Raw genomic sequence first — 24,333 nt, 5'->3', positions numbered from 1 at the left:
GCTGTTGACCCTAAAGGAATAGACTTTTATCACCTCTTACTTGCTGAGAGATCCTATTGGCTTAATCTTACAAATCTATCTCTTTTGCATTTCCCCTGGTTCTGACTTTTTTTTTTTTTTTTAATTCTGTGCCAAATCCAGTAGTTTTCTTAGCACAAAGGCTGTCTCTGGTTTCTGTCTGTCATAAGCTAAGCCCAACTTTGCTGCCAGAGCAGATTTTCTTTCAGTATAAATGTGATAATTTTATTCTCCTGCTTCAAATAACCTAGACCCAGATAGACTGAATTGTGGCAGGAAACTTTTGGGGGAATGGATCGTGAGTAAATTGTAGTATTGGTTGCTCAGTATATACTTCACCCAAAGCTCATGGAACTATTCTCTTAAAATAGGTAAATTTATTTTATAAACATTATATCTCACTAATGGCATCTTTAAAAACTACATTGATAGCTTCCTATTATCTTCGGAATAAAAAAAAAAAAGACCCTGATTCTCCTTTAAGACTACAAAACTCTTAGTATGCCTGTCCCTGCCCTAACTGTTTCCTCCCTCATTGCCTCTGATCATTCCAATCCTCAGATATGAGATGTACTGCCTGCTATGTGCCTTTGACACTGGTTCTTCCGTCTGCAGCACCCAATCCACTCCACTCTCCCACCCACTTCTCATTCCCACACATCCTAAGTGTCATCTCTCAAAGAAGCCTCCAGTATACATTCATGATTACCCCCCTTCCCTCCTAGGCATCCTTCTCCATACATGAGTTTCTTAACACTGTGCACTTGGCACCTTGTACCATTTATCACAACACACACATACACACACTGGTCTAGAAACAACCTGAGGGCAGGAAGTTTGGACTTCATTTCTCTATCCTCAGAAGTTAGCTTTGTATCTGGGACATAAAATATGCTTGATGATACTCTAGGTCACATTGAAGACTATTGCTAAACTTATAATCTTATTAGATTCATTTTTATTATTAAATTGTTCATATTTATACCTATTTCCCTCCTATTTTAGGGACTTTGATAAGACTTTTTTTTAATTGAGTATTTGCAAGCAAGAAATGTATACTAATGACTTTATGTGAAAACAAAAAGTATTTTTCAGGTTTAGAAGGGTAAATATTACATATGTGGACTACTGTAATGAATACTTTTAATTCTAAGATTTATTGCAAAATATTTGATGCACTAATCAAGTATTACATAAGTACCTAGCACTTGTTAAAATGTTTGTCAAGTTATACAACATATTTCTTACTTTTTTTTTCCACTTAGGAAATATGAGTAGTTTTTATCCACCTCTCCTACTTTACAAACCTCCTGAGTATTTAGGGGTAATGTTTAAAAGAAGTCCAGAAAAAAAAAAAAAAAAAAAAACTGTAGGTCCTATATATTCCCAGTATCATAATCAGAAGTCAAAAATAAATATTTAGCGTACTAGATTAAACATAATAAAAGAACTAGGTTAAGGAAAAGTTTTTATCTGACTTTCAGAAGTTTACACATTTAAAACATGTGTTTGTATTTCTGCAGGTTCAAAAGAGGAATTTCATAGAAAATATTATTCCGATTATCATCTCCCTGAAAACTCTGCTGGAGAAAAAAAAGATACCAGCTTTGCGAGAACTTATGAACTATCTCAGGGTAAATGAAGAACTTTAATTTTGTGGTTGTTTTCATCCCCTAACTCCAAGTTCTTTCCTTAATGTCTTCTGCCAGTGTAACTGTCTGCAGTAATACTAAGACAAAATGCTACATAAAGAAGCAACCTTATTTTGGTCTGTTTAGAAATTTGCCTGCCAGACCAGTGTCTGCTGTGGAGTAAATGGGGAATTTTGACCAAAGGCTCCACTAAAGTTGTTTCTTCCTTTTCTCATTCAGTCAAGTTTGTAAACAGCTGACTCACTGGGCTGAGCATATATATATATATATATCCCTGATGGGATTAGATTGCATTTCCAGGACTTTCTCTCCTGAGGTCAAGGACAGAATCATCATTTTAGTTCATCCTGATGAAGGATGATATGAAAGTTGGTTATGGTATTCAATGTGGGGTATTTGCCATTCACACTGCTGCAGACAGATGTGACCAGGAAATCACTGCCCTGTGGCAGCATGCACTTAGATGGGTAGAGGGCATCATTTGAGATGGACACCATTCCTGGGCTGGAGTTGCTATAGGAGAAGATTGGATCTGAGAAAAGGCAGAATATGTTTACTTAACAGGGCAGGCTGGCCTAAATGAGGCCTCAGACCTTACTGACAAAATTGCTGAAAAATAAAAGCAGCAATTTTTCTTTTGATTTAGCAGAGTTATTCTGTTCACGTCATGTATTTTTCTTCCTCAATTTTATTTCCTGCCAGGTGTACTGGTGCATGCCTGTTATCCCAGCAGCTCGGGAGGCTGAGGCAGGAGGATCACAAGTTCAAAGCCAGCCTCCACAAAAGCAAAGCGCTAAGCAACTCAGTGAGACCCTGTCTCTAAATAAAATACAAAATAGGGCTGGAGATGTGAATCAGTGGTTGAGTGCCCCAAGTACAATCCCCAGTACCCAAAATAAAATAAAATGTTTTTTTCCTAAAACTGAAAAGAATACAATGAAATTACATTGAGAGAGAATTTCCAATTATTTTTGTTTTATCCTATTTTAAACCTCACTGATGGGGTGGAGTGGAGTTGCAAAGGTACTTACATCCTAAATATAGTACTTAAACATTTAAGAAAATCATGTCATTCTCTTATTTCTGAGCACTTGCAAGCGGACACCTTGCAGGGTTGCTTTATCATTATCTGTGGAATCTCCTCATGGCAGCTGGAAAAGTTGATGGATATCCTTCTCTTTGTTAGGCTTCCCTCCTCGTTAGAGCTGCAGTGTATTTTTTTTATTTCTCTAATAGTGCTAGGTGAAATAGTTTCTGTTAGCCAAGAGCCCTTGTTTCTGGCTGCCATCATTAAGACCCAAGAATGGTTTTACCCAGATGTGATAAAGGGTTTTCTGTTAAAAATCTTCAGAAAAAATGGGATTTGAACCTTAGTTGTAATCCCCTGTGTGGCAGTGGGGAAAGCTAATGTGGATGTATGAGCAGCTTGTAGGCTGCACAGCCTCCTATATTCTACTGCAAGGGTCTCTGAGCCTTGGCCATGTCTTTCTCTGATCAGGAACCTGGGTGATTGCCTGTTCTTGGTGGATAGACAGGAAGATTCCTAAGAGAGCAGAAGGACTAGTTAATATATCACTTCATGATCACCTGCTTGTGTGGTCAGTATAATTATAGTTAGTATTTTCTCAGAATATTCCATTATGTTAAATAACTTGTTGTTTACTATAATAGAAACAGTCTGCTGCCATAATAGAAGTGTTACTGTCTCAATTATTATTAATCAAGTTGTGTCTGAGAGGTTATTTCTTTTTTAAAAAATATTTATTTATTTATTTTTTAGTTGTAGTGTTGGACACAATACCTTTCTTTTATTTATTTCTTTATATGTGGTGCTGAGGATTGAATCCAGGACTCACACATGGTAGGCAAGCGCTCTACTGCTGAGCCACCCCATCCCTGACAGGTTATTTTTTTATTCATGAAAACACTAAAGGATGCTTCTGGGTTCATTTTAGGAGGTGATGCAAGATTATCGGGATGAAATCAAGGATTTCTTTGCAGTTGACAAACAACTGGCATCAGAGCTTGAGTATGACATGAAGAAGTATAATGAACAGCTGGTCCAGGAGCAAAAACTGGTCAAAGAGGCCAGTGAGAACAGGATGACTGAAGGTGGTGATGGGGCAGAAGCCATGCAGGTAGGTGGGAGGCCCACCTTAGGTAGACCAGCCATCCAGGCTGCTCTCTGTGTTGGTTTTCCAATATTCCCCCAAATCCAGAAGTCAGTCAGAGTTGAATCTTGCCACTGTGTTCCTTTGCTAAATGTGATGGATCTACCAGTGGCTTGAGGCCTCCCTTCCCACAGGCCTATCACAGGATCTTGCTGGGAAACCACAAGAATAGTTGGGAGAAATAGTTGTGTGAAAGCCCATAAGGCGAACTTGGAAAAGTTATTTGATCTTTGATTACAGTGACTACTGACTCCTAGACATCTGTGAATCTTAGTATGTTGCAATCTTTCTTGCAGTTCCCTCTTTTAAAAGCATATTGTCCCGGGGGGGGGGGGGGGGGCACATCTGGGTTTAGCTGCTGCTCGCATTAGCAGCACAATATTCCCACTGCCTGAGGAATCTAGGCGGATATTGCATTAAAAAGTGATGAGGACAAAAAACTTACTTCTTTTTTTTTTTTCTTTTCTTTAATGTCACAGCATCTCTGTATGGCAGCTTGCTGATAGTTCTCTGTTTTGAAGAGAAACTTGTACTTGCCCACGTCTGGTATATTTTAAAATAGATTACATATGGACTTGTTCATAACATATAAAGATTCCATTCATCTTCTCTAACAGGTTGCTCTGGAATTAGACACAATGCCAGTTCCTGGTGGCCAAGAAAATGCCACTGTATCCCCAGCCACAAGCAGGCCTACACCACCTGGGTCTAGCACTGGCCACACAATGACTTTGCCTCACACACCAGAAACCGGGCCTCTGAAGATGTTAATGCCCAAAGCCAGGTAGGGAGCCCACTGAGGCAGTGACAGGCTGAGTCTCATGATATTCTCAGAGGCGTCTCTTCTGTCCCTATAAGGCATCAGCTGTGGGAGTCTTGTCACTGTGTTTGTTCTGACACCTTACTCCACACCCCTCCCTTGGAGACTGGAAAGAGAGTGGATGAGTGATGCATTTGAAAGGATGTGGGCAGAGATTGCAGTGTTTCACTGCCACCTACACTGTGGTCTGCACCGAGAGTCAGCGTCTGTGGCATTTTGTCCTCCACAGGCCAATGTCCCTGAGTACCATTGCAATTCTGAATTCTGTAAAGAAAGCTGTGGAATCAAAGAATAGGCATCGCAGTCGGAGCCTAGGAGTGTTGCCTTTCACTTTAAATTCTGGAAGCCCAGAAAACCTGTGCAGCCGTGGTAAGCCTTAGGGTTGGTGCCAAACTTAGAGCATGTGGCTTAAAAATAATCTACTTCTCATTCCTCTTTAAATTGTTTCTGTTTCCTTATTTTTAAAACAAATAACATTAAATGGGTACTTAGGATTATAGATAAGAAAACAAGCATATTTATGCTAAGAGGTTTGGGAAATAGAGTGAAATTTAAAACTCACCCACAGTAGAGAGGTGTTTGGTCCTTCAGACTTTCTACTCCTCATACAAACACCTATGTTTTGTTTATAAAATTGGGATCGTAGTATGCATTGCTTTATAACCTGCTTCCCTGCACACACTTGTAATAATATATAGTGAAAGTTTTTTTCATGAACTTGCAAAACTTTTCTCCCAGTAACTTTATAGCATTCAATATTTTGGAAAGATCAAAACATTTATTACTGCCCTCTTGAAAGTGTAGATGTTTTTCAAATTCTTGATGTAAGTAATGTCACAGTAAGTATCCTTACACATATACCTTTGTATGTGGGTAATCCTTAAGATTAATTCCAGCCAAGGCTATGAATATATTTTGGAAAGATCAAAACATTTATTACTGCCCTCTTGAAAGTGTAGATGTTTTTCAAATTCTTGATGTAAGTAATGTCACAGTAAGTATCCTTACACATATACCTTTGTATGTGGGTAATCCTTAAGATTAATTCCAGCCAAGGCTATGAATATTTGAAAAGTTTTAGTAGTATCAAACCATCCATAATCCATGTCATATGGTGCACGAATGTCTATTTCCTTGCTTAGGAACACTGGTTTTATAATTTTCCATTGTCTTTGCTAAGCTCTATAGACCAAAAGTGGTATGGTTTTAATTTCCATTTCTCGGAATCCTAGTAAGAATGAACATGTTTTTGTTCATTGTATCATTTATTTGTAGTTCTTTCTGAATCATCTCTATGAGAACACTTTAAACATTAGTGATTTTAATTTTGCTATACATATCTTATGTTTTCTCATTTGCTTGTTTTGTTCTATGATATTGTGTTGGGTTTTTGTTGTTATTTTTTTTTAAACAGATAAGACTTTTCCATTTTATCCTAGCATCTTCCTGCAGCTTGGAGCGAGAATCTAATGGAGCTATTGACCATGTAACTAAACGAGCAATCAGCACCCCTGAGAGTAAGTAGCCAGTTTGAATAAGCTTGGTTTCTCCTGCCCTCTCCTACAGTCATGTATTTGATACGAGTTGTTCTAACATTCTTTCTTTTGAAAGATAGCTCTTGTAATTGGATAAAGCCTCTCCTGACAATTGGCCACATTGTAGTGCAATATTCAGACTGCTTCATTCTGAATATTTCACTACAATATTTAGGTGCCATATGCTTACTTAAGTGAGCACTGACTGATGGATTGTCAGGTATTCTCCCCAATATTTGTATATGTGTTAACTCAGTTAAATCTCACAACAACCTATGAGGGATCCTGTGTGACAGATGTGAAGCTTGAGGCACAGCTAGTTCAGGTCACTGACCCAGACTGCACCATTTGTGGAGGCAGCCCTGTCACCACCTCCCTGCCTGGACAGGTATACTTGGTGTGTGAAGCTGGGCTGCCCTAGGGAAAGGTCAGAGGATAGCTCTGGCAGGTGCCTGGTATGTCATAGAGCTCCATTTCGGAGCAAACTGAGGTTGGCAGTCTAGTGTTGTGTTAAGGATTATATCCCACCTATGTTGAGAGCCTCTGTCTTCTCATTCCCCACTAGTTGCTCTTTCTTTGAAAAAAAAAAAAGAAGTTGTCCCATTCTTTTCATTTCAAAATAGAGGCAAGAAGCAAGAAGAGTATTTTTCCCTCCAGTTTTTGTTTTATAACTTCTTATTGATTCAAACTCCATGAAAACCAATATTATGAAAAAAAAATGATTATGCAGGTTGAGGATCTCTTATCCAAAAGTTTTGGGACAAGAAGTGTTTCAGATTTCAGATATTTTGGATTATGGAATATTTGTGTATACATAATGAGGTATCTTGGGAATGGGACCTAAGAGTAAGTAGAAAATTCATTTATGTCCCATATATACTTTATATAGATAACCTCAGAGTAATTTTATATAATATTTTTAGTGTGCCTGTGACCCATCTTAAGAGGTCACACATGTAATTTCCTACTTACTTTTCCATCAAAAAATGTCAGGTTTTAGAAAATTCTAGATTTCCACTTTTCCGGCTGGGTACACTCAACCTATATTATAAGGAAACTGTTACTGTCCAAAATATGTACTGTCCTTTCCAAATGCTGCCTGATGTGTTTCTGCATGTCCCCACTTTATGCACCCCAGCCATGTGCAGTCCCCTTGGATACTTGTACAAGCCATGTACAGGCTTCACATGCCATGTCTTCATCTGGAACCTTCAGGCTAGAGCAGGCACCCTCCTGTGCCCCTCTGATCCTCTCAGCCGAGCTCATCACACTTCTGTCCATTTTCTCTCCATCCTTGCTGATTGTTTGCAAGCTTTTCTATTCCTGTCTCCACAAGACAGACCACAGAGCCTGGGACATGGGAGGTATTGTAGAGATCTATTCAGTGGCAGAACTGGGGGCTGAGCTCAAGCTTCTGATTCCAACCCCTGTGTCACTTCAGCCCATCTTTACAACCTCTGATCCTGGCATTAAGAGATGAACATAGTGCTAAGATGTTCTGTGGTAGAAGAGCTACACAAGATTAGCCACTGTTTGTCACACCTGTAGTCACTTCACTTCTACTGCATACCTCCTGTGTCCTAGCTGCTTGCTTTTGATTCTATTAACCTGTGATACTGTGGTTTAGAATGTTTACAGGGTTATAGCCAGTTTTTACACAGGGCCCTCTTTTAAGGGAGATTGATGGATGACAGAATTCCCACTTTGCATCTCTCCTCAAACAACTGGATGACAGTCAGTGGGTGGCTTCCTGTATATTTCACATGTGTAATGTTATATATGTAAAATAACCAGCCTCTTTCAAAGAGAAAAAGTTTATGTATGTTCTCTGTTCTTTTCCTGCCTCGGGGGTATCAGATGTGTCTATTTTGGCAGTTAGGTGCCATATTGCTGAAGAAACAGGAAGAATACATCTCATTTTAGTTATGCTTATCTCATGAGTCCCTGATTTCAGTCTTCATTTTGTTTCCTAGCAGCATTTGTTCCTCAGCAGTGAAACATGGCATGGTACATTAATGCCACTTTAATTTGCATGTGTAGACTTATCTCCACGCTGAAATAAGACTCAGGTGTCACTGGGTCAGGAGAGCACTTGCTATTTCTCCAGGCAGCAGAATGTAATGTTTCTGTTGGTGCAACTTCTATTCATCTCTTTTGTGAAACAGTTGAAATGCTTAAAGAATGGTTTCCTATTAACTCTCTTTCTTGAGAGAATTATCAGAGACTTAAGAGCACTCAGTGCTGATTCCAGCATGGTCTGGGAATACAAATTCTTTTGGTGACTCTAAAGTTTAGTTGGGTGACTGTTAGGAAGTGATCTCTACTCTGCAAAACCAGTAGGAAGGGGGCTGGGGATGTAGCTCAGTTGCTAAAGTGCTTGCCTCACATTCATAAGGCCCTGGGTTCAATCCCTAGCACACACACACACAAAAAAAAAAAAACAGTAGGAAAATGACTACCCAGCTCAACCGTTGTAGCCCACCAGTGGTGTTCACACAGTGGTTTTGCTAAACGGAAAGGAATCATTTTCAGAGCTAGAGTTTTAACTAGAAATCTGTGGGGGATTTTAGTACGTCTCTCTCACTGCTTTAATAATGCAAGCAGCAAAGAACCTTCTGCCTTTGATTCTAAGGAGAGTGCACTGGGGATGTAAGAGCCATAACATAGATTCTTTTGTAAATATAGGAAACATATCACCTGGAATATAGAGATTTGTGAATGAGAAAAGTAATCTGTATGGAAGGGGAATTCCAGATGACAACACTGGAAAGAGAAAATTCACAGGAACAGAAAAAAGTGCTGAGCTACTTTAATGGAGGCACTGGAGATAGAATTTTCTGCCACTATTAATGAATTCTGAGTAGCACTCAGGTACATAGCACTGCAGTGGATTTTAGGACCCAGACTAGGCTGGGTGTGGTGGTGTACACCTGTTATCCCATTTACTCAGGAGGCGAAGCAGGAGGATGGTAAGTTCAAGGCCAGCCTCGTTAAAAGCAAAACTCTTGTCTCAAAAAAATAAGTAAATAAAATTAAAAGGCCAGGGGGCTGAGGATGTAGCCCAGGGATAGAATGTTTACCTGCCATGTGTGAGGACCTAGGTTCTATCTCCACTACTGCAAAAACAAGAAAACATTGACTAGTTCAGTTCAGTCTGTACTCAGAAGTGACAGTGTGTAAAGAATGGTTAGAACTCTAAGCTTGCCCCACAAATGTGTTTGCAGAAAGGAGGGCATCAGATGTGCAGTTGAGCATGTGCTCCGCCCCCTGGAAGTGGTCTACACAGTGGGGATGTTGTGGGTAGATGGGATGGGCAGGCTAGGCCAAGGAGCTGGAGTGTGCACACAGTGTGACAGTTCAGAGAACAGTGATGCACAGATGGGGTAAATGCAGATAATACGCAGAGTGTGCATGTGCATATAAGTTTGTGCAGCTCGGGCCAACTCAAACCAAGAATGGAATTTAGGCCCTCCTGGGAATAGAGTCATTGAGATACCTAAGAAGGTTAGTAACTACCAGATATTTAATTAAAGGACTTTAATTAAATGTCACTCCAGTGACATAGGGGATAGTAGCTAATAAATTATACTAGTAGCTAACATTTCTTCAGCAATTACCTTGTACCAAATATTGTATTAAGTACTTACATAATTGGTCTCATTTAATCCTTGCTCCATCCCATAAAATAGATACATTTTTACTCCCATTTTAGAGATGAAGAAAATTGAGGTTCTGGTATAGTTCTTAGTAAGATACAGCCATAGTTAGTGCAAACCCAGTCAGTGTTCCTAGGCTCTGAGCTCACAGAATTGGGCAGCACCATGAAAGGAAAGGTGAGGGGTGAGGTGCATTGAAATGTTTGTGGCAAAGCAGGAATACAGCTTGGAGGGATATTTGGAAACTAGAATGCACAGGACCTGGTCACTGTGGCAGAGTAGCTAATGATGGCTGGTATTTCTACAGATTATCTATTTGCTGGAAATACAAAAGGAGCATGTCAGGAGCAGAGGTAAAGCTGGAGATATCTCTTCAGGGAACTCAGATGAGGAACAATAGGGAGTATAGAACCCAGACCTGAAGGGCTCTGAGTGGAATTGCTGGTCCTTAGCACTTAGGAGTCCTTAAAGATGAAGGTTGAGTGAGAAGCAAGAGACAGGAGCAAGGACAATACAGAGGCTGCAGAGCAGCCGAGGAGGGCTGTGGTCAGAGGAAGGAAGAGCTTCCAGGAGAAAAGAGTTTCTCTACACTGCCAAGTCCTGGGGAAAGGTCAGATTGAGGCCTGCTAGCTGGGGTAAAAGAAACCAGAGCAGAGCTTGTTAACTGACTTACTCAGGTGACTGTGTCTCATACCCATGTTTGACAGTGCTGTTTCTCTTTTCCCCAGAATCCATCAGTGATGTCACATTTGGAGCAGGGGTCAGTTACATAGGGACACCATGGACTTCTTTTTCAGCCAAAGGCAAGTTCTCAGTTTCTTTCTTGTCTGATACATTAGTTGGCTTTGAAGATCTGGGAAAACTGAATTTCTGTTTTGACTCCCTTTCAGAGAAAACTGAAGCCCAGAGTCAAGGAAATGACATTTTATGTTTATCATTGCCTGATAAACCGTAAGTTTACCAAAGAGTTCTGTTTTGATCAGGGTTTTTCTTTTAGTTTCAGAATCACTGTCTCATTTCTTCTCCTAGACCTCCCCAGCCTCAGCAGTGGAATGTGAAGTCTCCAGCCAGGAATAAAGACAACCCAAACCCCAGTCGGAGATCCCTCCGAAAGAGCCCCCTGAAAACAGCCAACTGAAATAGTGTGTTCAAGAGCCCAAGGGAACATTCTTGAATCCTGAGCATGGAAAGGCAGAGGAATCATTTGCTGTATGACTCAGGCAATGTTTCATTGTGTAATACCAAAGCTTTTCCTTAGGATCTGTCCCAGTGCTGTATTTGTTCACCTGTGTTTGGCTGACCAACCTTGTGTTATTTTTCTTTGATATATGTGGTTAAAAAATTGTGAAATAGGGCTAGGGTTCTGGCTCAGTGGTAGAACGCTTGCGTAGCATACGTGAGGCACTGGGTTCGATCCCTGGCACCACATAAAAATAAAATAAAGGTATTGTGTACATCTACAACTAAAAAAACATTTTAAAAAAAAATTGTGAAATAAGAGAAATGCCAGGTTTAGATTTTCTTATCCTAAAGTTAAGCTATTTAATATCATAATTTTATCCATCTGATAAGCTATAATCTGGTCTTTAATGAACACAACTTGAAAAATTTCAGTTTTTTATATGAATCAAGCTGCTGTTAGCTTGTTTAAATTCCTTATAGTAAATATTTTCCCATGTCTAATGTCAAAATTTCAATTGTTATATTTTTTCTATTATTTATAATTGCAGATTTTTAAAAATGTACAGCTTTCTAAAATGAAGTATAATAAAGGTCAAGCATAAAAAATACAGTCTTCTAGTATTCAGTAGAATTTTTTGATTTTTAGAAACAGGGCTTTCATTGGTAGTTGTATTAAGTTTACATAAAGTATTTAAGAATGAAACCAAGTCTTTCCTGTTAAGAAAAAGATGATTATGTTTTTCCTTAAGGTTTGATTCATCTGCCACCTGCCTTTGTTCCCATATGGAAGCTGTCTGCCTTCTAATAACAGCCTTATTAGCACGAGTCTTACTTTTTAAAACACAGCTTGATGTTCCTTACGTGAAATAGCACTGAGGCTGATTTATATGAAATTCTGTTAAGGATTGCTTTACAATGAGGGTATAACTTGAGTCTCTTTTTATTGGCACTAGCAGGCGACCTTAAAATAATGTTTGTCCAAGAATGCCTAGGATGAAATTCAGTTCGCTTTTTTTTCTTTTTTTTTTTTTTTTGGTGTGTGGGTGAGAGAGACAAGGTCTCATTTTGTTGCCCAGGCTCCACTTCTACCGCAACCCCCACCAACTCCTGAGCCATCCTCAAGCCATCCTCCTGCCTCACCAGCTGGTCACCATGCCTGACTGGTTCCATTTTCTGATTCCATTATTATAAAGGCAAAAGTATAAACATAGTGGTATTTTTTTTTTTAATAACTCATGCTAAGTGCTAGGGATCAATTTTTTTTCTAAGTGCTAGGGATCAATCTAGGATCTAACACATGCTAGGCAAGTGCTCTACCACCATGCAACATCCCCACCCCCAAACTTACTCTTTGTAGGGGTTTTGTTCTTGTTGTTTGGTACCAGGGATTAGATCCAGGGGCACTTAACCATAAAGCTACATCCCAGCCCTATTTTTTTTTTTTTTTTTGAGATGGTCTCACTGAAGTTGGTGAGACTGGTCTTGAACTTGATTTGAGATCCTCCTGCCTCGGCCTCCCAAGCCTCTGGGATTACAGTTGTGTGCTACCACGCCCAGCAGTATTTGTGTTTTCAGCATGTGTATTAGATTTGGAAGAAGGAAAGTTACTGTGCTCCACCCACAGCTCTGCCACAAATGATCTGTGACAAAGATAGCTTCATCACTGGTTGAGTGACTCAAAAAGCTGTTTGTGAGTAAAGGCAAGTTCAGGTACTGACTTCCCCGCAGGCAGCAATACCTTTTCAGTGTACCTGCCTAATAAAATGCTAGGAGAACACATGAACGTTAACATAAGCACAATCAAGAAAGAATGAAGAGATTTTTTTTAAAGCTTTTATAAATGAGGTTTAAACAAATACCACATTATAGGTGTGTTAGTACAAGTCTGTAACAACTATGTACAGCAACATCCATGTCAGGCCAGAGAACATCTTAAAGAAACATGGGTGCTCCTTCTCTGTATGTAGTTTTACAGTTATAGTTAACAGTTTCCCAAGTTCCACGCATCAGAACCAGTTCTATGGCACTAGGGCAGAAGGCTCTAGGGTGTAAGAAGGGAGGTAATAAGGCCACCCTATCACTATTACAGCCAAAAAGGCTAGCATGTTATTCCTCAGCAGTTAGAGACTGGGGGAGTGACCTCCTTCCTTCCAGGAGGTGGCAGACATGAAAAAACAAGTCTCAACTCTAAGCATTCAAGATGCAAATGCAAGACTGGTACCACTGACAAAGTGTGGGAGAGTTGCCTGCTGTTCCTGCCAAATATCCCACAACACAATATTTCATATAACTTTAAATTAAAGTCATCATGTCTCAAGTATTCAATTAAAAAAACCAAAAGTATTAAAAAAATTAAGACACTGAAATCTGAATTACAAGGTGACTACATTCTACAAAAAAGCCACCCTCCAGGCACACATGGAATTAGGCGCACCTCTGAGAAGCTCCTTGATTCAACCCACTTCACATCATGAGTCCAACACAGCACTGTATTTGAAGCTGAAAAATCTACTCTTGAAGAACAAAGGCTTTTAGGCCAAGTTTCTAATGTCTCTCACAAAGTGAACAGTGTCTCAGGTAGATAAAAGAGTTAAAATTAAAATTAGAAAACTGCTTTGGATTAAGGCAGGCATTTTACTTTCCTCACCATCGTGCTTTGACCTGGCTGCACTTCCTTATAGTCTTCAAAAGGCTGGACTGGCTGCCACCACATAATGGTTTATTATGAAAGAGAGAGAGAACCTATGGTGTCAGGGTGCTTTCTTCATAGCAAAGAGAAACAGCTGGATTCATTTTCTTTTAAAAATATTACTTAAGTTGACAGATCTGGTTTCAAAATGGCCTTTGGCCTAGACAGTCTTATGAACTACACAATTAAAATTAACTTAAAAACCAAATAGCAATGGCTGATTTGTGAGCCAGCTACAACCAAAAGAAGGTCTGTCTCAGGAACCTTAAGGCTGGGATGCCACACAGAAGACACCAAGTTTCCTAAGTGGCCACATTAGAACCTCTAAGAGCTATACAGCAAATAACACTACTGAAGCTAATAGGGACACAGCTGTGGTAAGGTGTGAAGACACAGTGGGTCTTCTCACCAGCACCTACAAGTCATGGTATCTGACTTAACTCCAAAAATGTATCATCGTGGTCACTACAGGTGTCTAAGGGCTTCTTTGGCAGTCTCCGGGCACAGGCAGTTGTGATCTCAGGAAAAGGCAGTTCAGAGCTAACCTGAGAGCTCCCTAAGTTTCTTTTGGAGAGATGCAAGCAGATGTCAACAGGGCTAGACTGGAATTTTCTAAAAGTTTCCTAAGTAACAATGGTCTGAGGTACACATGGCATAAGTTTTCTAATGAAAAATGCTAAAGCACATGAACAAAGCAATGTTCTAGTAAGTCTCCTTGAGAGGATTCATTGGGTAAAATACTCTCAACTATTGGTACTTTCCAATTTAATACTAGTAGCTTAGAACTTCTATCTTAAGTGAAACTCTTAAAAAAAATAGTTTTTAAAACACTGTATGACAATATATTTACAGTTTAAATAGAAATTTTCTTTTCAATAATCAAAATACATCTTTAGAAAAATTTAGAATGTAAAATTTTATAAAATAAGCAAGACCCACTGAAAATCTTTCAGTACCATTTCAGACTTTAGCCAAAGATGAAGTTTTCCTTAAATCCTTATACCTTCATGGACTAGCAGGATTCTTTGGGTAAGAAGAACCCTCTTCCAGCAAGCCATTTACCTTCCTGATTTTGGTTGTTTTTATAAAATGATGATCCAAAAAGATTCTCCAAGATGGACACAACAACACTGATCACCAGAGCCTTAAGAAGAGACCTGCGGGACCATGGAATGAGGCACTGCATGCAAATCCTTTTCTGAAGTTATTACTGGAAATGGCAACTGAAGACCTTGTGCCATGCTCACATTGTTGCTATCACAGTCACCTCATCCTCTTGTGGCCAGTGCTTATGGCTAATGAACAAGCAGTGGCAAAATCAGATCTGTGGTGCCCAGCCCAGGAGAACAGATATGGGCAAGACCTTTCAGATCACCCTAATACCCATGTGAAAATTGGGTCAGCAATAGGTTGGAGACCCAACTCGTGAACTCACAGTTCCTTTTCCTTGTGGTTACTGTGCCCATCTTGTGGAAGATTCCTTTATTTGTGTGGCTTGTTAAAAGAGTAAGAAAGGAGTAGTGGTCAACTTTGGCCAAAACAAAAAGCTTCTGCATGAGTGTCTAGCTTTGTCCAAGTGCACTTGGCTCATGACTGCCCTTGACAGGAGTTTCTTTCTAGTAGAGGTATCTGCATATGCTCTCAGCCACACCGCCAGGTCTCAGATCACAAACGATGACTTGTGTCTGAAGTCACCCTGCAAAACCAGTGTAAAATTAGAAGCAATCCAGAGTTGTCATGAGGTTGTGAATTAGAGAACTGGTTAAATCACACAGGGGCTAAACAAGTCTCCAAAGAGGAAACCAAGGGCAAAACAAAATAGAAGAAATGATCACATTTAAACAGTGACATCCACTAGAGCCTGCAAAGTGTCAGTGCCACTGCTGTGCACAGGTTACCTGTGCAGAGTTGAAGAGCTCAGGGTTTGCAATATAACTCAGAAATATTCCCATGGGCCCCTCCATTTCCAAGCTAGAATGCCATTTTCCCACTGGGTAAACTGAGAACATTTAAAATCTTTCTAGTCTAGAACACACAGGACACTGCAACCCCTGACACCATGTATAAATCTCCCGACCCCACCCCCAGCTTTTCTAAATGCTACCTAATCTCTTTCCTCCTTACCTCCTCATCTGTCCTGATATAGTTAACTCCATCAGGCTTCCCTGGGCTCTTGTAACTGTGAACAGAAGAGGGCAGTTCAGTGGTGTGTTTATCATATTAATGCCAGGCTACACTTTGCTTTTCTCATGTAAGGCAGGCTCACCTTTCTCCATCTTGCTTATTGTTGATGAAGTAGCCGCGTCTATATGCACAACAGATGCCCAACGTTATGAGGGCCAAGACAGCAAGAACAACCAGAACACCCCCAATAATTCCAGCAATGTTCAGGTCATCTGTAGAAAAGGAGGTTTGTATGGAGGGATGATACACACTATCTGTTCTTAAAAAACCTTGACCTACCTGTGACTCACTGCTTCACTTACCCTTCTGCCCTCTCATGTCTACCCTAGCCAGGAGAGTATTTTGAGAACATTTAAAATCTTTCTAGACTAGAACACACAGGACACCACAACCCCTGATACCATGTATAAAGTACTGAGACTGTAATGGTTCAAATGCAGTCACAATGAAGACTGAATTAAGAGGGGCTCATCTTTTAAAATCCTCTGGCTAAATGCCTGAGAATACTATTAATGCAAGAAATGGTTATATTAAGTCTAGAATTAGGAGCCAGGGAATGTAAGGAGAGGGAAAGAATCCTAATTTCCAGAACCCTTATTTGTTATAGACTATTTTAAGGGAAGAAAATTAATTTGAAGCCTTAAAAGAAAAAAGTACTAAGTGAAAACTTGCCCTTTCACTCCATTAGCAGGCCTCCTATTTTTAAGCCCCCTTAGAAGATAACCCCTGCATTCCTTTTTCTCATTTCTATACTGAGCAAAGGCACTTTGGTCACCTGTAATTTGAGAACAACAGTGGCTGCTTCCTTTATGCAAATAACAGTGCATGTAAAAATGTGCAGGAAACTATCAACTCAGGATTCTTAGCCCTAGAGCAATTTCCCAAATTTGATAGACAAGAATCACTGGAATGCTTGTTTATTATACACACAAATTTCTAGCATATAACTAGGGAAGGCTCTTCTATCTTTCTGTTAAACAGTGGTCCAAATGGTTCTTATCATCAAGCAATTTTTGAAACCCTACTCTGCAATTGTTGCAAACAGAGAAGAGGGAAAAGGTCATAAAATTCCCCAAGTGGTTCAGATATACCCCATCCACTCCCTCTTCCTTCCAACAACCTCCCCTTATAACCAGTACCCTAGAGAAGGCATTATCACAGAGCAGGGTAAAATTAGTTGGACAAAAAAAAAAAAAAAAAAAAAAACTGTCAATCAGTTTCCTGCAAAAATAATTTGTAACTGGAAAATTTTCCAAAAGCCTTATACCACCTTGTATTTTGATGATTCTATCAATTACCAGAGAAAGGGCGTTAATTACACTCTGTGAAAGTTACATGACTGGTCATGTTTCCAGCATCAGGAGACCTCAGAAGGTCTCTTTTAGAGACCTACTTATCTAGATATAGCATTTTCTCATCGTTCCTTAAACTTCCCCCAGGGATCTTGGTGAATCCCGTCAGCTCCAAAAGAAAGGTGACCTATGGCAGAACACTGTCTAAACTGACCATCTAATATTCAATTTTAAATATTCTATTCACTTCCCAGTCTTTAAATAAAATCTTTCCAAAAAGTAACTCACAGACTTCCATCTCTTGTTCCTCACACTTGGCTGAGCCTGCATCATTGGAAGCAATGCAATAATACTGCCCAGAGTCCTCCTTATGAACAGCGCTGAAAACCTGTTTCAAGAAATGAAGGTAAATACTGAGACCAATCATAAGGGTAACCCTCTAAGGGATAGGAGTGAGGAAGGTAAAGCTGCCAAGGTCCTACTGAGTCCAGAATGTAGTCAGAATCTGCTAATTTGCTTCTGGTTTTCCTGTGGCATCCCAGGCATTGTCTGGCTTCCTCCCTCACATGCTTTCCTAACACTCTGGCCTAAGAGTTCCCCAACGATGAGCTCCCCTTAGTATCCAGAGGTGCCAAAGCCAGCAACATCTAAAACATGAGGCTGCGTGTGCTTTGCTGTTATTTGGTGAAGGGACTCTGACCAGGACTGCTCCTTAGGCAACACTTTGTCAAAACAAATACTAAGGATCCTATTAAGACCTACCTATTTACCATGTATAGTTGAGTATTCCACAAACCAACCCCATCTTGCTGTCAAAGTCTGGGGTGACTTGCTGATAACCAATCTTGTTTCCTTCCCTCATATACTTCCCACCACCACCAGCACTGGGTTATTTTGAATCAAATTCCAGACATGTTTTATCCATAAATATTTCAATATGCGTCTCTAGAAAATAAAGACTTCTAAAACCATAATCACAATGCCAGTATCGTGCCTAAAGCAATCAGCAATTGCTTATTATCATCAAATATCCAGTCAGTAATCAAATTTTCTTGATTATCTACTAATGATTTGTACAGTCCAAATCAGGACTCAAATAATGTCCACCTATAACACTTGGCTAATATCACTTCCTTGGTCCCTTTTATATCTACAGGTTTCCCTTCCTTATTTTACCCTCTTAGGACTTGTTTATAAATGAAGGGTTATTTTTCTTGTAGAATCTCAATAATCCTGGAATCTTAGTTCCTGTCATACAAAATAGTTTTACTGTCTCTCCTAATAACTATTCTTTCCACAAAAAGAATCCATTGCCCCCAACAAAGATATCTCCATCCTCACCTCTTAGAAGATTCTTACCAGAGTGCCTGTCTCAGAGTTTAAGAGAAAAGAGGAATTTCGAAATCTGGGATTGGCTCTGGAATCCGTTGGCAGCGGCACATCATTGCGATACCAGTTGTAGTAAGGCCGGGGATAGCCCTCGCTCTCCTGGCACTGCAGCGTTGCTGCCTTGCCTACAGGGACAGCCTTTGGCACTCTGCAGATAGGGGTTACTGGCTTCACTGCAGGAAAAACATGGGTCGGTATTTATGATCTCAGCAACATGGTAACATCCAACATTTTCCTAAATCAGCTCCAAATACAAGGAAGCCAGCCAAGAAGCTCCTGCACCACTGCAATCCCAGTCATCACGTCTGGAGACTATCCTACCCTCAGAGTTCATGCCACCCCAAGTCCAATCACACATGCATTTTTAATTCCTTCCATCTTCAAGAGGATGCTGTGGAGGAGATAAAGTATGCTAAAGCATTTCCTACAGTTGATGAGAATCGGGGCAGCTGCACTTCCTTCTTACCTTCCCCCTAAACTTAGGCAGTCTCAGACTCCCAAGCTCTCCTCCCCCAAGTCATGTGATATCCCCAGAAATGGAAATAGGAACTGATGACTTACTTTATAGCTACACACTCATGAGCCCTGAAGATGAACACTTTACCTTCACATGAACTCTTACCTTGCACAATTAATTCAATGGCAATTTCATCAATTTCTTTGCGGTCATTCCGAGCAACAACCTCACAGCGATAGAGGGCCGAGTCTGTCCGTGTCACATTCCAGATCTTCAGGGAAGTTTTCCCCAATAGTTCTGCACGACCTGCCAGGTCCCCTATATATTTAAAAAAATTTTTAAAAAGCAGGTCTATCTTATTTCTGTTACTCTAAGGTGGTCACTAGGGCCAGGAATTGATGCCAGGCTGCAGACAGGTTTGTTTCTATTCCCATAAAACAGAAGTGAATCCTGTGATTGTCACAGGGCAGAGACCTTCCATTAAGTTGAGGTAGCATAGAAACCCCCCACCCCTTTCGAACACTGATTCTTGGGTCAGGTCAGAAGAACTTGAAACATATTACTAAGAGTAACAGGCATGAGTTTATTACAAGACAAAAGAGGAAAAGGGGCACACACTCAAGGGGGAGAGGGTCCTCTCACAGAGAGGGATAGCATACCCATTCTGCCATCCATTTTTATTGGAATTCCAGGTAAGTTTCCAGAGTCCTACCCAACTCCACCTCCTGACTTTTGACTGACAGCAAAGGAACTGCATGAACCACCACCTCCAACAGAAAGGTGTGGTGCTCAGGGTTGCAGTTTTTAAGGAAACTGAGCCCCCTCATTTTTGTTTACATTTCCTGATCTTGTAATGGGTTCATTATCCTTTGAATAGCCCCCATCAAGTTTTTGAGAATCCTGAATTTTTGGCCACCAGGGTGGGTGAGGTTATTACCTAGTTTTAGTGATAAGGGAGGGTGTCTTGGAGACAATATGGTCCACTGCTGCAATAAAGATCTTTTGGTTGCTCAGAGTGTTGTGGTCACTTTCCTTTCAGAAAGTACCACAAACAATTCAAGACAACACATCATTAAAAGAATTGACAGCTACAGCAGAAAAAAAATTATAGAGAAAGATTTCAGGATATGCATGATTAAAATGTTTTGGGATCTCAAAGAAGACATTACAGAACAAATACAGGCAGTGAAAGATCACTTTGACAATGAGCTACATTAACAAATCCAAGAAGCAAAAGATCACCTCAACAGCTGGAGATAGAGGTTATACAAAAAAAAAAACAAACAGAAATCCTTGAAATGAAAGAAATAATAAACCAAATTAAAAACTCAAACAAGTGCATCACCAAAAAAGTAGATCACTTAGAAGACAGGACAGCAGACAATGAATATAAAATATATCATCTTGAAAACAATGTAGACAGCAGCAAAAATTGTAAGAAACCATGAGCAGAACATCCAAAAAATACAGGATAGCATAAAATGACCAAATTTAAGAGTTACTGGGATAGAGGAAGGCATGGAGGTCCAAACCAAAGGAATAAGCAATCTGTTCAATGAAATAATATCAGAAAACTTTCCCAGACATGAAGAATGAAACGGAAATCCAAATCTAAGAAACCTACAGGACGCCAAATGTGCAAAATCACAACAGATCCACACCAAGACCCATTATAATGAAAATGCCCAGCATACAGAACAAGGAGGGAATTTTAAAAGCCACAGAGAAAGGAATCAGATTACATATAGACCCTGAAAGCTAGAAGATCCTGGAATAACATATTTCAAGTTCTGAAAGATAATGGGTGCCAACCAAGAATCTCGTATCCAGCAAAATTAAGCTTCAGATTTAAAGATTCAGCAAAGTAGCAGGATATAAAATCAACACTCATAAATCAAAGGCATTTCTGTATATCAGGGACAAATCCTCTGAGAAGGAAATGAGGAAAACTAACCCGTTTACAATATCCTCAAAAAAAAAAAAAAAATAAGATACTTGGGAATCAACTTAACAAAAGAGGTGAAAGATCCATACAATGAAAACTACAGAACCCTAAAGAGAGAAATAAAAGAAGACTTTAGAAGATGGAAAAATCTACCTTGTTCTTGGATAGGCTGAATTAATATTATCAAAATGACCATACTACCAAAAGCACAATACAGATTTAATGCAATTCCAATAAAAATCCCAATGGCATTCCTCATAGAAATAGAAAAAGCAATCATGAAATTCATGTGGAAAAATAAAGAGACCCAGAATAGCTAAAGCAATCCTAAACAGGAAGAGTGAACCAGGTGATATCACTATACCAGACCTTAAACTATACTACAGAACAATAGTAACAAAAACAGCATGGTATTGGCACCAAAATAGGCTGGTAGACCAATGGTACAAAATAGAGGGATGAGACTAACCCACAAAATTACAATTATCTTATATTAGACAAAGGTGCCAAAAACATGCACTGGAGAAAAGATAGCATCTTCAACACATGATGCTGGGAAAACTAGAAATCCATATGCAACAAAATGAAATTAAATCGTATCTCTCACCATGCACAAAACTCAACTCAAAGTGGATCAAGGACCTAGGAATTAAACCAGAGACTCTGCGTCTAATAGAAAAAAAAAAAAGTAGGCCCTAATCTTCATCAGGCAGGATTAGGCCCTAACTTCCTTAATAAGACTCCCATAGCACAAGAATTAAAACCAAGAATCAATAAATGGAATGGAATCAAACTAAAAAGTTTCTTCTTGGCAGAAGAAACAATCTGTGAGGTGAATAGGGAGCCTACATCCTGGGAGCAAATTTTTACCCCTCACACATCAGATAGAGCACTAATATCTAGGGTATATAAAGAAATCAAAAAGCTAAACACTGAAAAAACAGTGACCTGAACAGACACTTCTCAGAAGAGGATATACAATCAATCAACAAATACGTGAAAAAATGCTCATCTTCTCTAGCAATCACAAAAATGCAAATCAAGACTACTCTAATATATCATCTCACTCCAGTCAGAATGGCAGCTATTATGAAGACAAACAACAAGTGATGGTGAGAATGTGGGGAGAAAGGAACAACACATTGCTGGTGGGACTGCAAATTGGTGCAACCAATTTGGAAAGCAGTATGGGGATTCCTTGGAAATCTGGAAATGGAACCACCATTTGACCCAGCTATTCTTCTCCTTGGACTATACTTAAAAACAGCATACTACAGGGACACAGCCACATCAATGTTTATGGCAGCACAATTCACAATAGCTAAACTGTACAGCCAACCCAGATGTCCTTCAGTGGATGAATGGATTAAAAAATGTGGCATAGGGCTGGGGATGTGGCTCAAGCGGTAGCGCGCTCGCCTGGTATGCGTGTGGCCCGGGTTCGATCCTCAGCACCACATACTAACAAAGATGTTGTGTCCGCCGAGAACTAAAAAATAAATATTAAAAAAAATTCTCTCTCTCTCTCTCTCTCTCTCTCCTCTCTCACTCTCTCTTTAAAAAAAATGTGGCATATATACACAATGGAATTTTATTCAGCATTTAAAAAGAACAAAATCATGGCATTTGCAGGTAAATGGATGTCATTGGAGAAGATAATACTAAGTGAAGTTAGCCAATCAAAAAAAAAAAGCCCAACGTTTTCTCTGATATAAAGAGATTGACTCATAGTAGGGTAGGGAGGGAGAGCATGGGAGAATTAGATGAATTCTAGATAGAGAAAAGGAGTGGGAGGGAAAGGGAGCGGGCAGGGGATTAGCAAAGATGGTGGAATGTGATGGACATCATTATACAAAGTACATGTATGAAGACTTAAATTGGGTGTCAACATACTTCATATACAAACAGAGATATGAAAAGTTGTGGTCTATATGTGTAATAAGAATTATAATGCATTCCACTGCTGTCGTGTATTTAAAAAAATAAAATCAATAAAAGATTAAAACAAAAAACAAAAAAACAATGACTTTACCCAAATGATGCTGTGGTAGCTGGATATCCACATGGAAAAGAAAGAAGCTGAACCTCAACCTCACTTACAAGAAAGATCTAACATTAGAGTTAATACTTTAAAGCTCTTAGGGAAGAAAAAGAAGGCATAAATCTTCATGATCTTGGATTTAGCAATGGTTTCTTAGACATTGTTGTAGAAATAGAATTCAACAAAAGACCAACCATCACTCAGAGAGTTGGAGAACTCAAGTTTATTTTCATTGGCAGACCTAGATGAGCTAGTGCTCTGAAATTCTGGGACCCACGGTGAGGGTACACAGGGATTTTATAGGAAATTTTACATCATTTCTTAACCAATACAACAATGGTAGGTTTGAACTTTTGGCCCATGTGACCAAGACCATAACTTGGAATTCTTGCAATAAGCAGTTTATCAAAGCAGAACAAAAGCAGAAGACATCTGCAAGTAATATAGGAAAGTGGCTTTTTATCTCAGGCAGCAGTTTGTCAAGATAATTGCAAGCTTACACTCTTAAGAGCTTCAAACCTAGCACAGAAATATTACAATTTAAACAAGGATTTAAACAACAATCTTAAAGAGACCAGTAATAAGTAACACTCTTACAAAGACCAAAGCTATAAGGTATATTTTCCTCTTCAGCATGACATTAAAAACACAAGCACATTAAAAAAAAAAAAAAAGTTATACTAGCGGGTGCAGTGTCACACACTTCTAATCCCATCACTCAGGAAGCTAAGGCAAGAGGATCACAAGTTTGAGGCCAGCCTTAGCAATTCAGGAGACCCTGCCTTTAAAAAAAAAAAAAAAAAAGAGGGCTGGGGATATGGTTCAGTCAGTGATTCTGGGCTTGCATAACTTGAAATCACAAAAGTTAAAAACGGTTATTCTGGACTTCATTAAAGTTAAAAATTTATGTTTCAAAGGACACAAACAGGTGAAAAGATAATCCACACAACAGAAAAGAGTTACCTGCAAATCATGTATCTCACAAAGGACCAGTATCACACAATTTGCAACTCAACAACAAATAGACAAATAACCAAATTAAAAATGAACATGAGTTATGAATAGACATTTCTCCAAAGAGAATATACAAATGGCACATGGAAAGATTAATTTATCATCAAGAAAACGGAGATCACAACCACAAGGCACTTCATACCCTCTAAGACTTCTAGGAACAAACAAGCAGATAATAACAAGTGTTGGTAAAGATATGGGAAGCACATTACTGATGGGAATTTCAAATGATAAAGAGGCTTTGAAAAACAATTTGTCAGTTTCTAAAAATTATTAAACATCCAACTG

The 24,333-nt window shown here is 39.4% G+C and overlaps 2 protein-coding genes across 2 annotated transcripts in view; one reads left to right on the top strand and one right to left on the bottom strand.

Annotated features, from left to right (window-relative positions):
• Window positions 1–11,521, top strand: part of Ncapd3 (non-SMC condensin II complex subunit D3) — a 61,691-nt gene extending 50,170 nt beyond the window's left edge. Inside the window, exons 28-35 of the mRNA XM_026394682.2 lie at window positions 1,542–1,652; window positions 3,626–3,808; window positions 4,459–4,625; window positions 4,891–5,030; window positions 6,101–6,178; window positions 10,581–10,655; window positions 10,743–10,803; window positions 10,882–11,521. Coding sequence (XP_026250467.1) covers window positions 1,542–1,652; window positions 3,626–3,808; window positions 4,459–4,625; window positions 4,891–5,030; window positions 6,101–6,178; window positions 10,581–10,655; window positions 10,743–10,803; window positions 10,882–10,990 — 924 coding nt within the window. The 3' untranslated portion in view covers window positions 10,991–11,521. The remainder of the gene's footprint in view (window positions 1–1,541; window positions 1,653–3,625; window positions 3,809–4,458; window positions 4,626–4,890; window positions 5,031–6,100; window positions 6,179–10,580; window positions 10,656–10,742; window positions 10,804–10,881) is intronic.
• A 1,353-nt stretch (window positions 11,522–12,874) lies between these two features.
• Jam3 (junctional adhesion molecule 3) overlaps window positions 12,875–24,333 on the bottom strand; it is a 70,475-nt gene continuing 59,016 nt past the window's right edge. The window contains exons 4-9 of the mRNA XM_026394681.2: window positions 19,211–19,363; window positions 18,559–18,761; window positions 17,488–17,587; window positions 15,990–16,119; window positions 15,848–15,902; window positions 12,875–15,419 (exon numbers count right to left, since the gene is read on the bottom strand). Coding sequence (XP_026250466.1) covers window positions 15,384–15,419; window positions 15,848–15,902; window positions 15,990–16,119; window positions 17,488–17,587; window positions 18,559–18,761; window positions 19,211–19,363 — 677 coding nt within the window. The 3' untranslated portion in view covers window positions 12,875–15,383. The remainder of the gene's footprint in view (window positions 15,420–15,847; window positions 15,903–15,989; window positions 16,120–17,487; window positions 17,588–18,558; window positions 18,762–19,210; window positions 19,364–24,333) is intronic.

This window comes from Urocitellus parryii, chromosome 4 (genome assembly GCF_045843805.1).
Source record: "Urocitellus parryii isolate mUroPar1 chromosome 4, mUroPar1.hap1, whole genome shotgun sequence".
Lineage (NCBI taxonomy): Eukaryota > Metazoa > Chordata > Mammalia > Rodentia > Sciuridae > Urocitellus > Urocitellus parryii.
The sequence above is the reverse complement of the archived record's forward strand: the minus strand, read 5'-3'. Positions and strand labels throughout refer to the sequence as shown.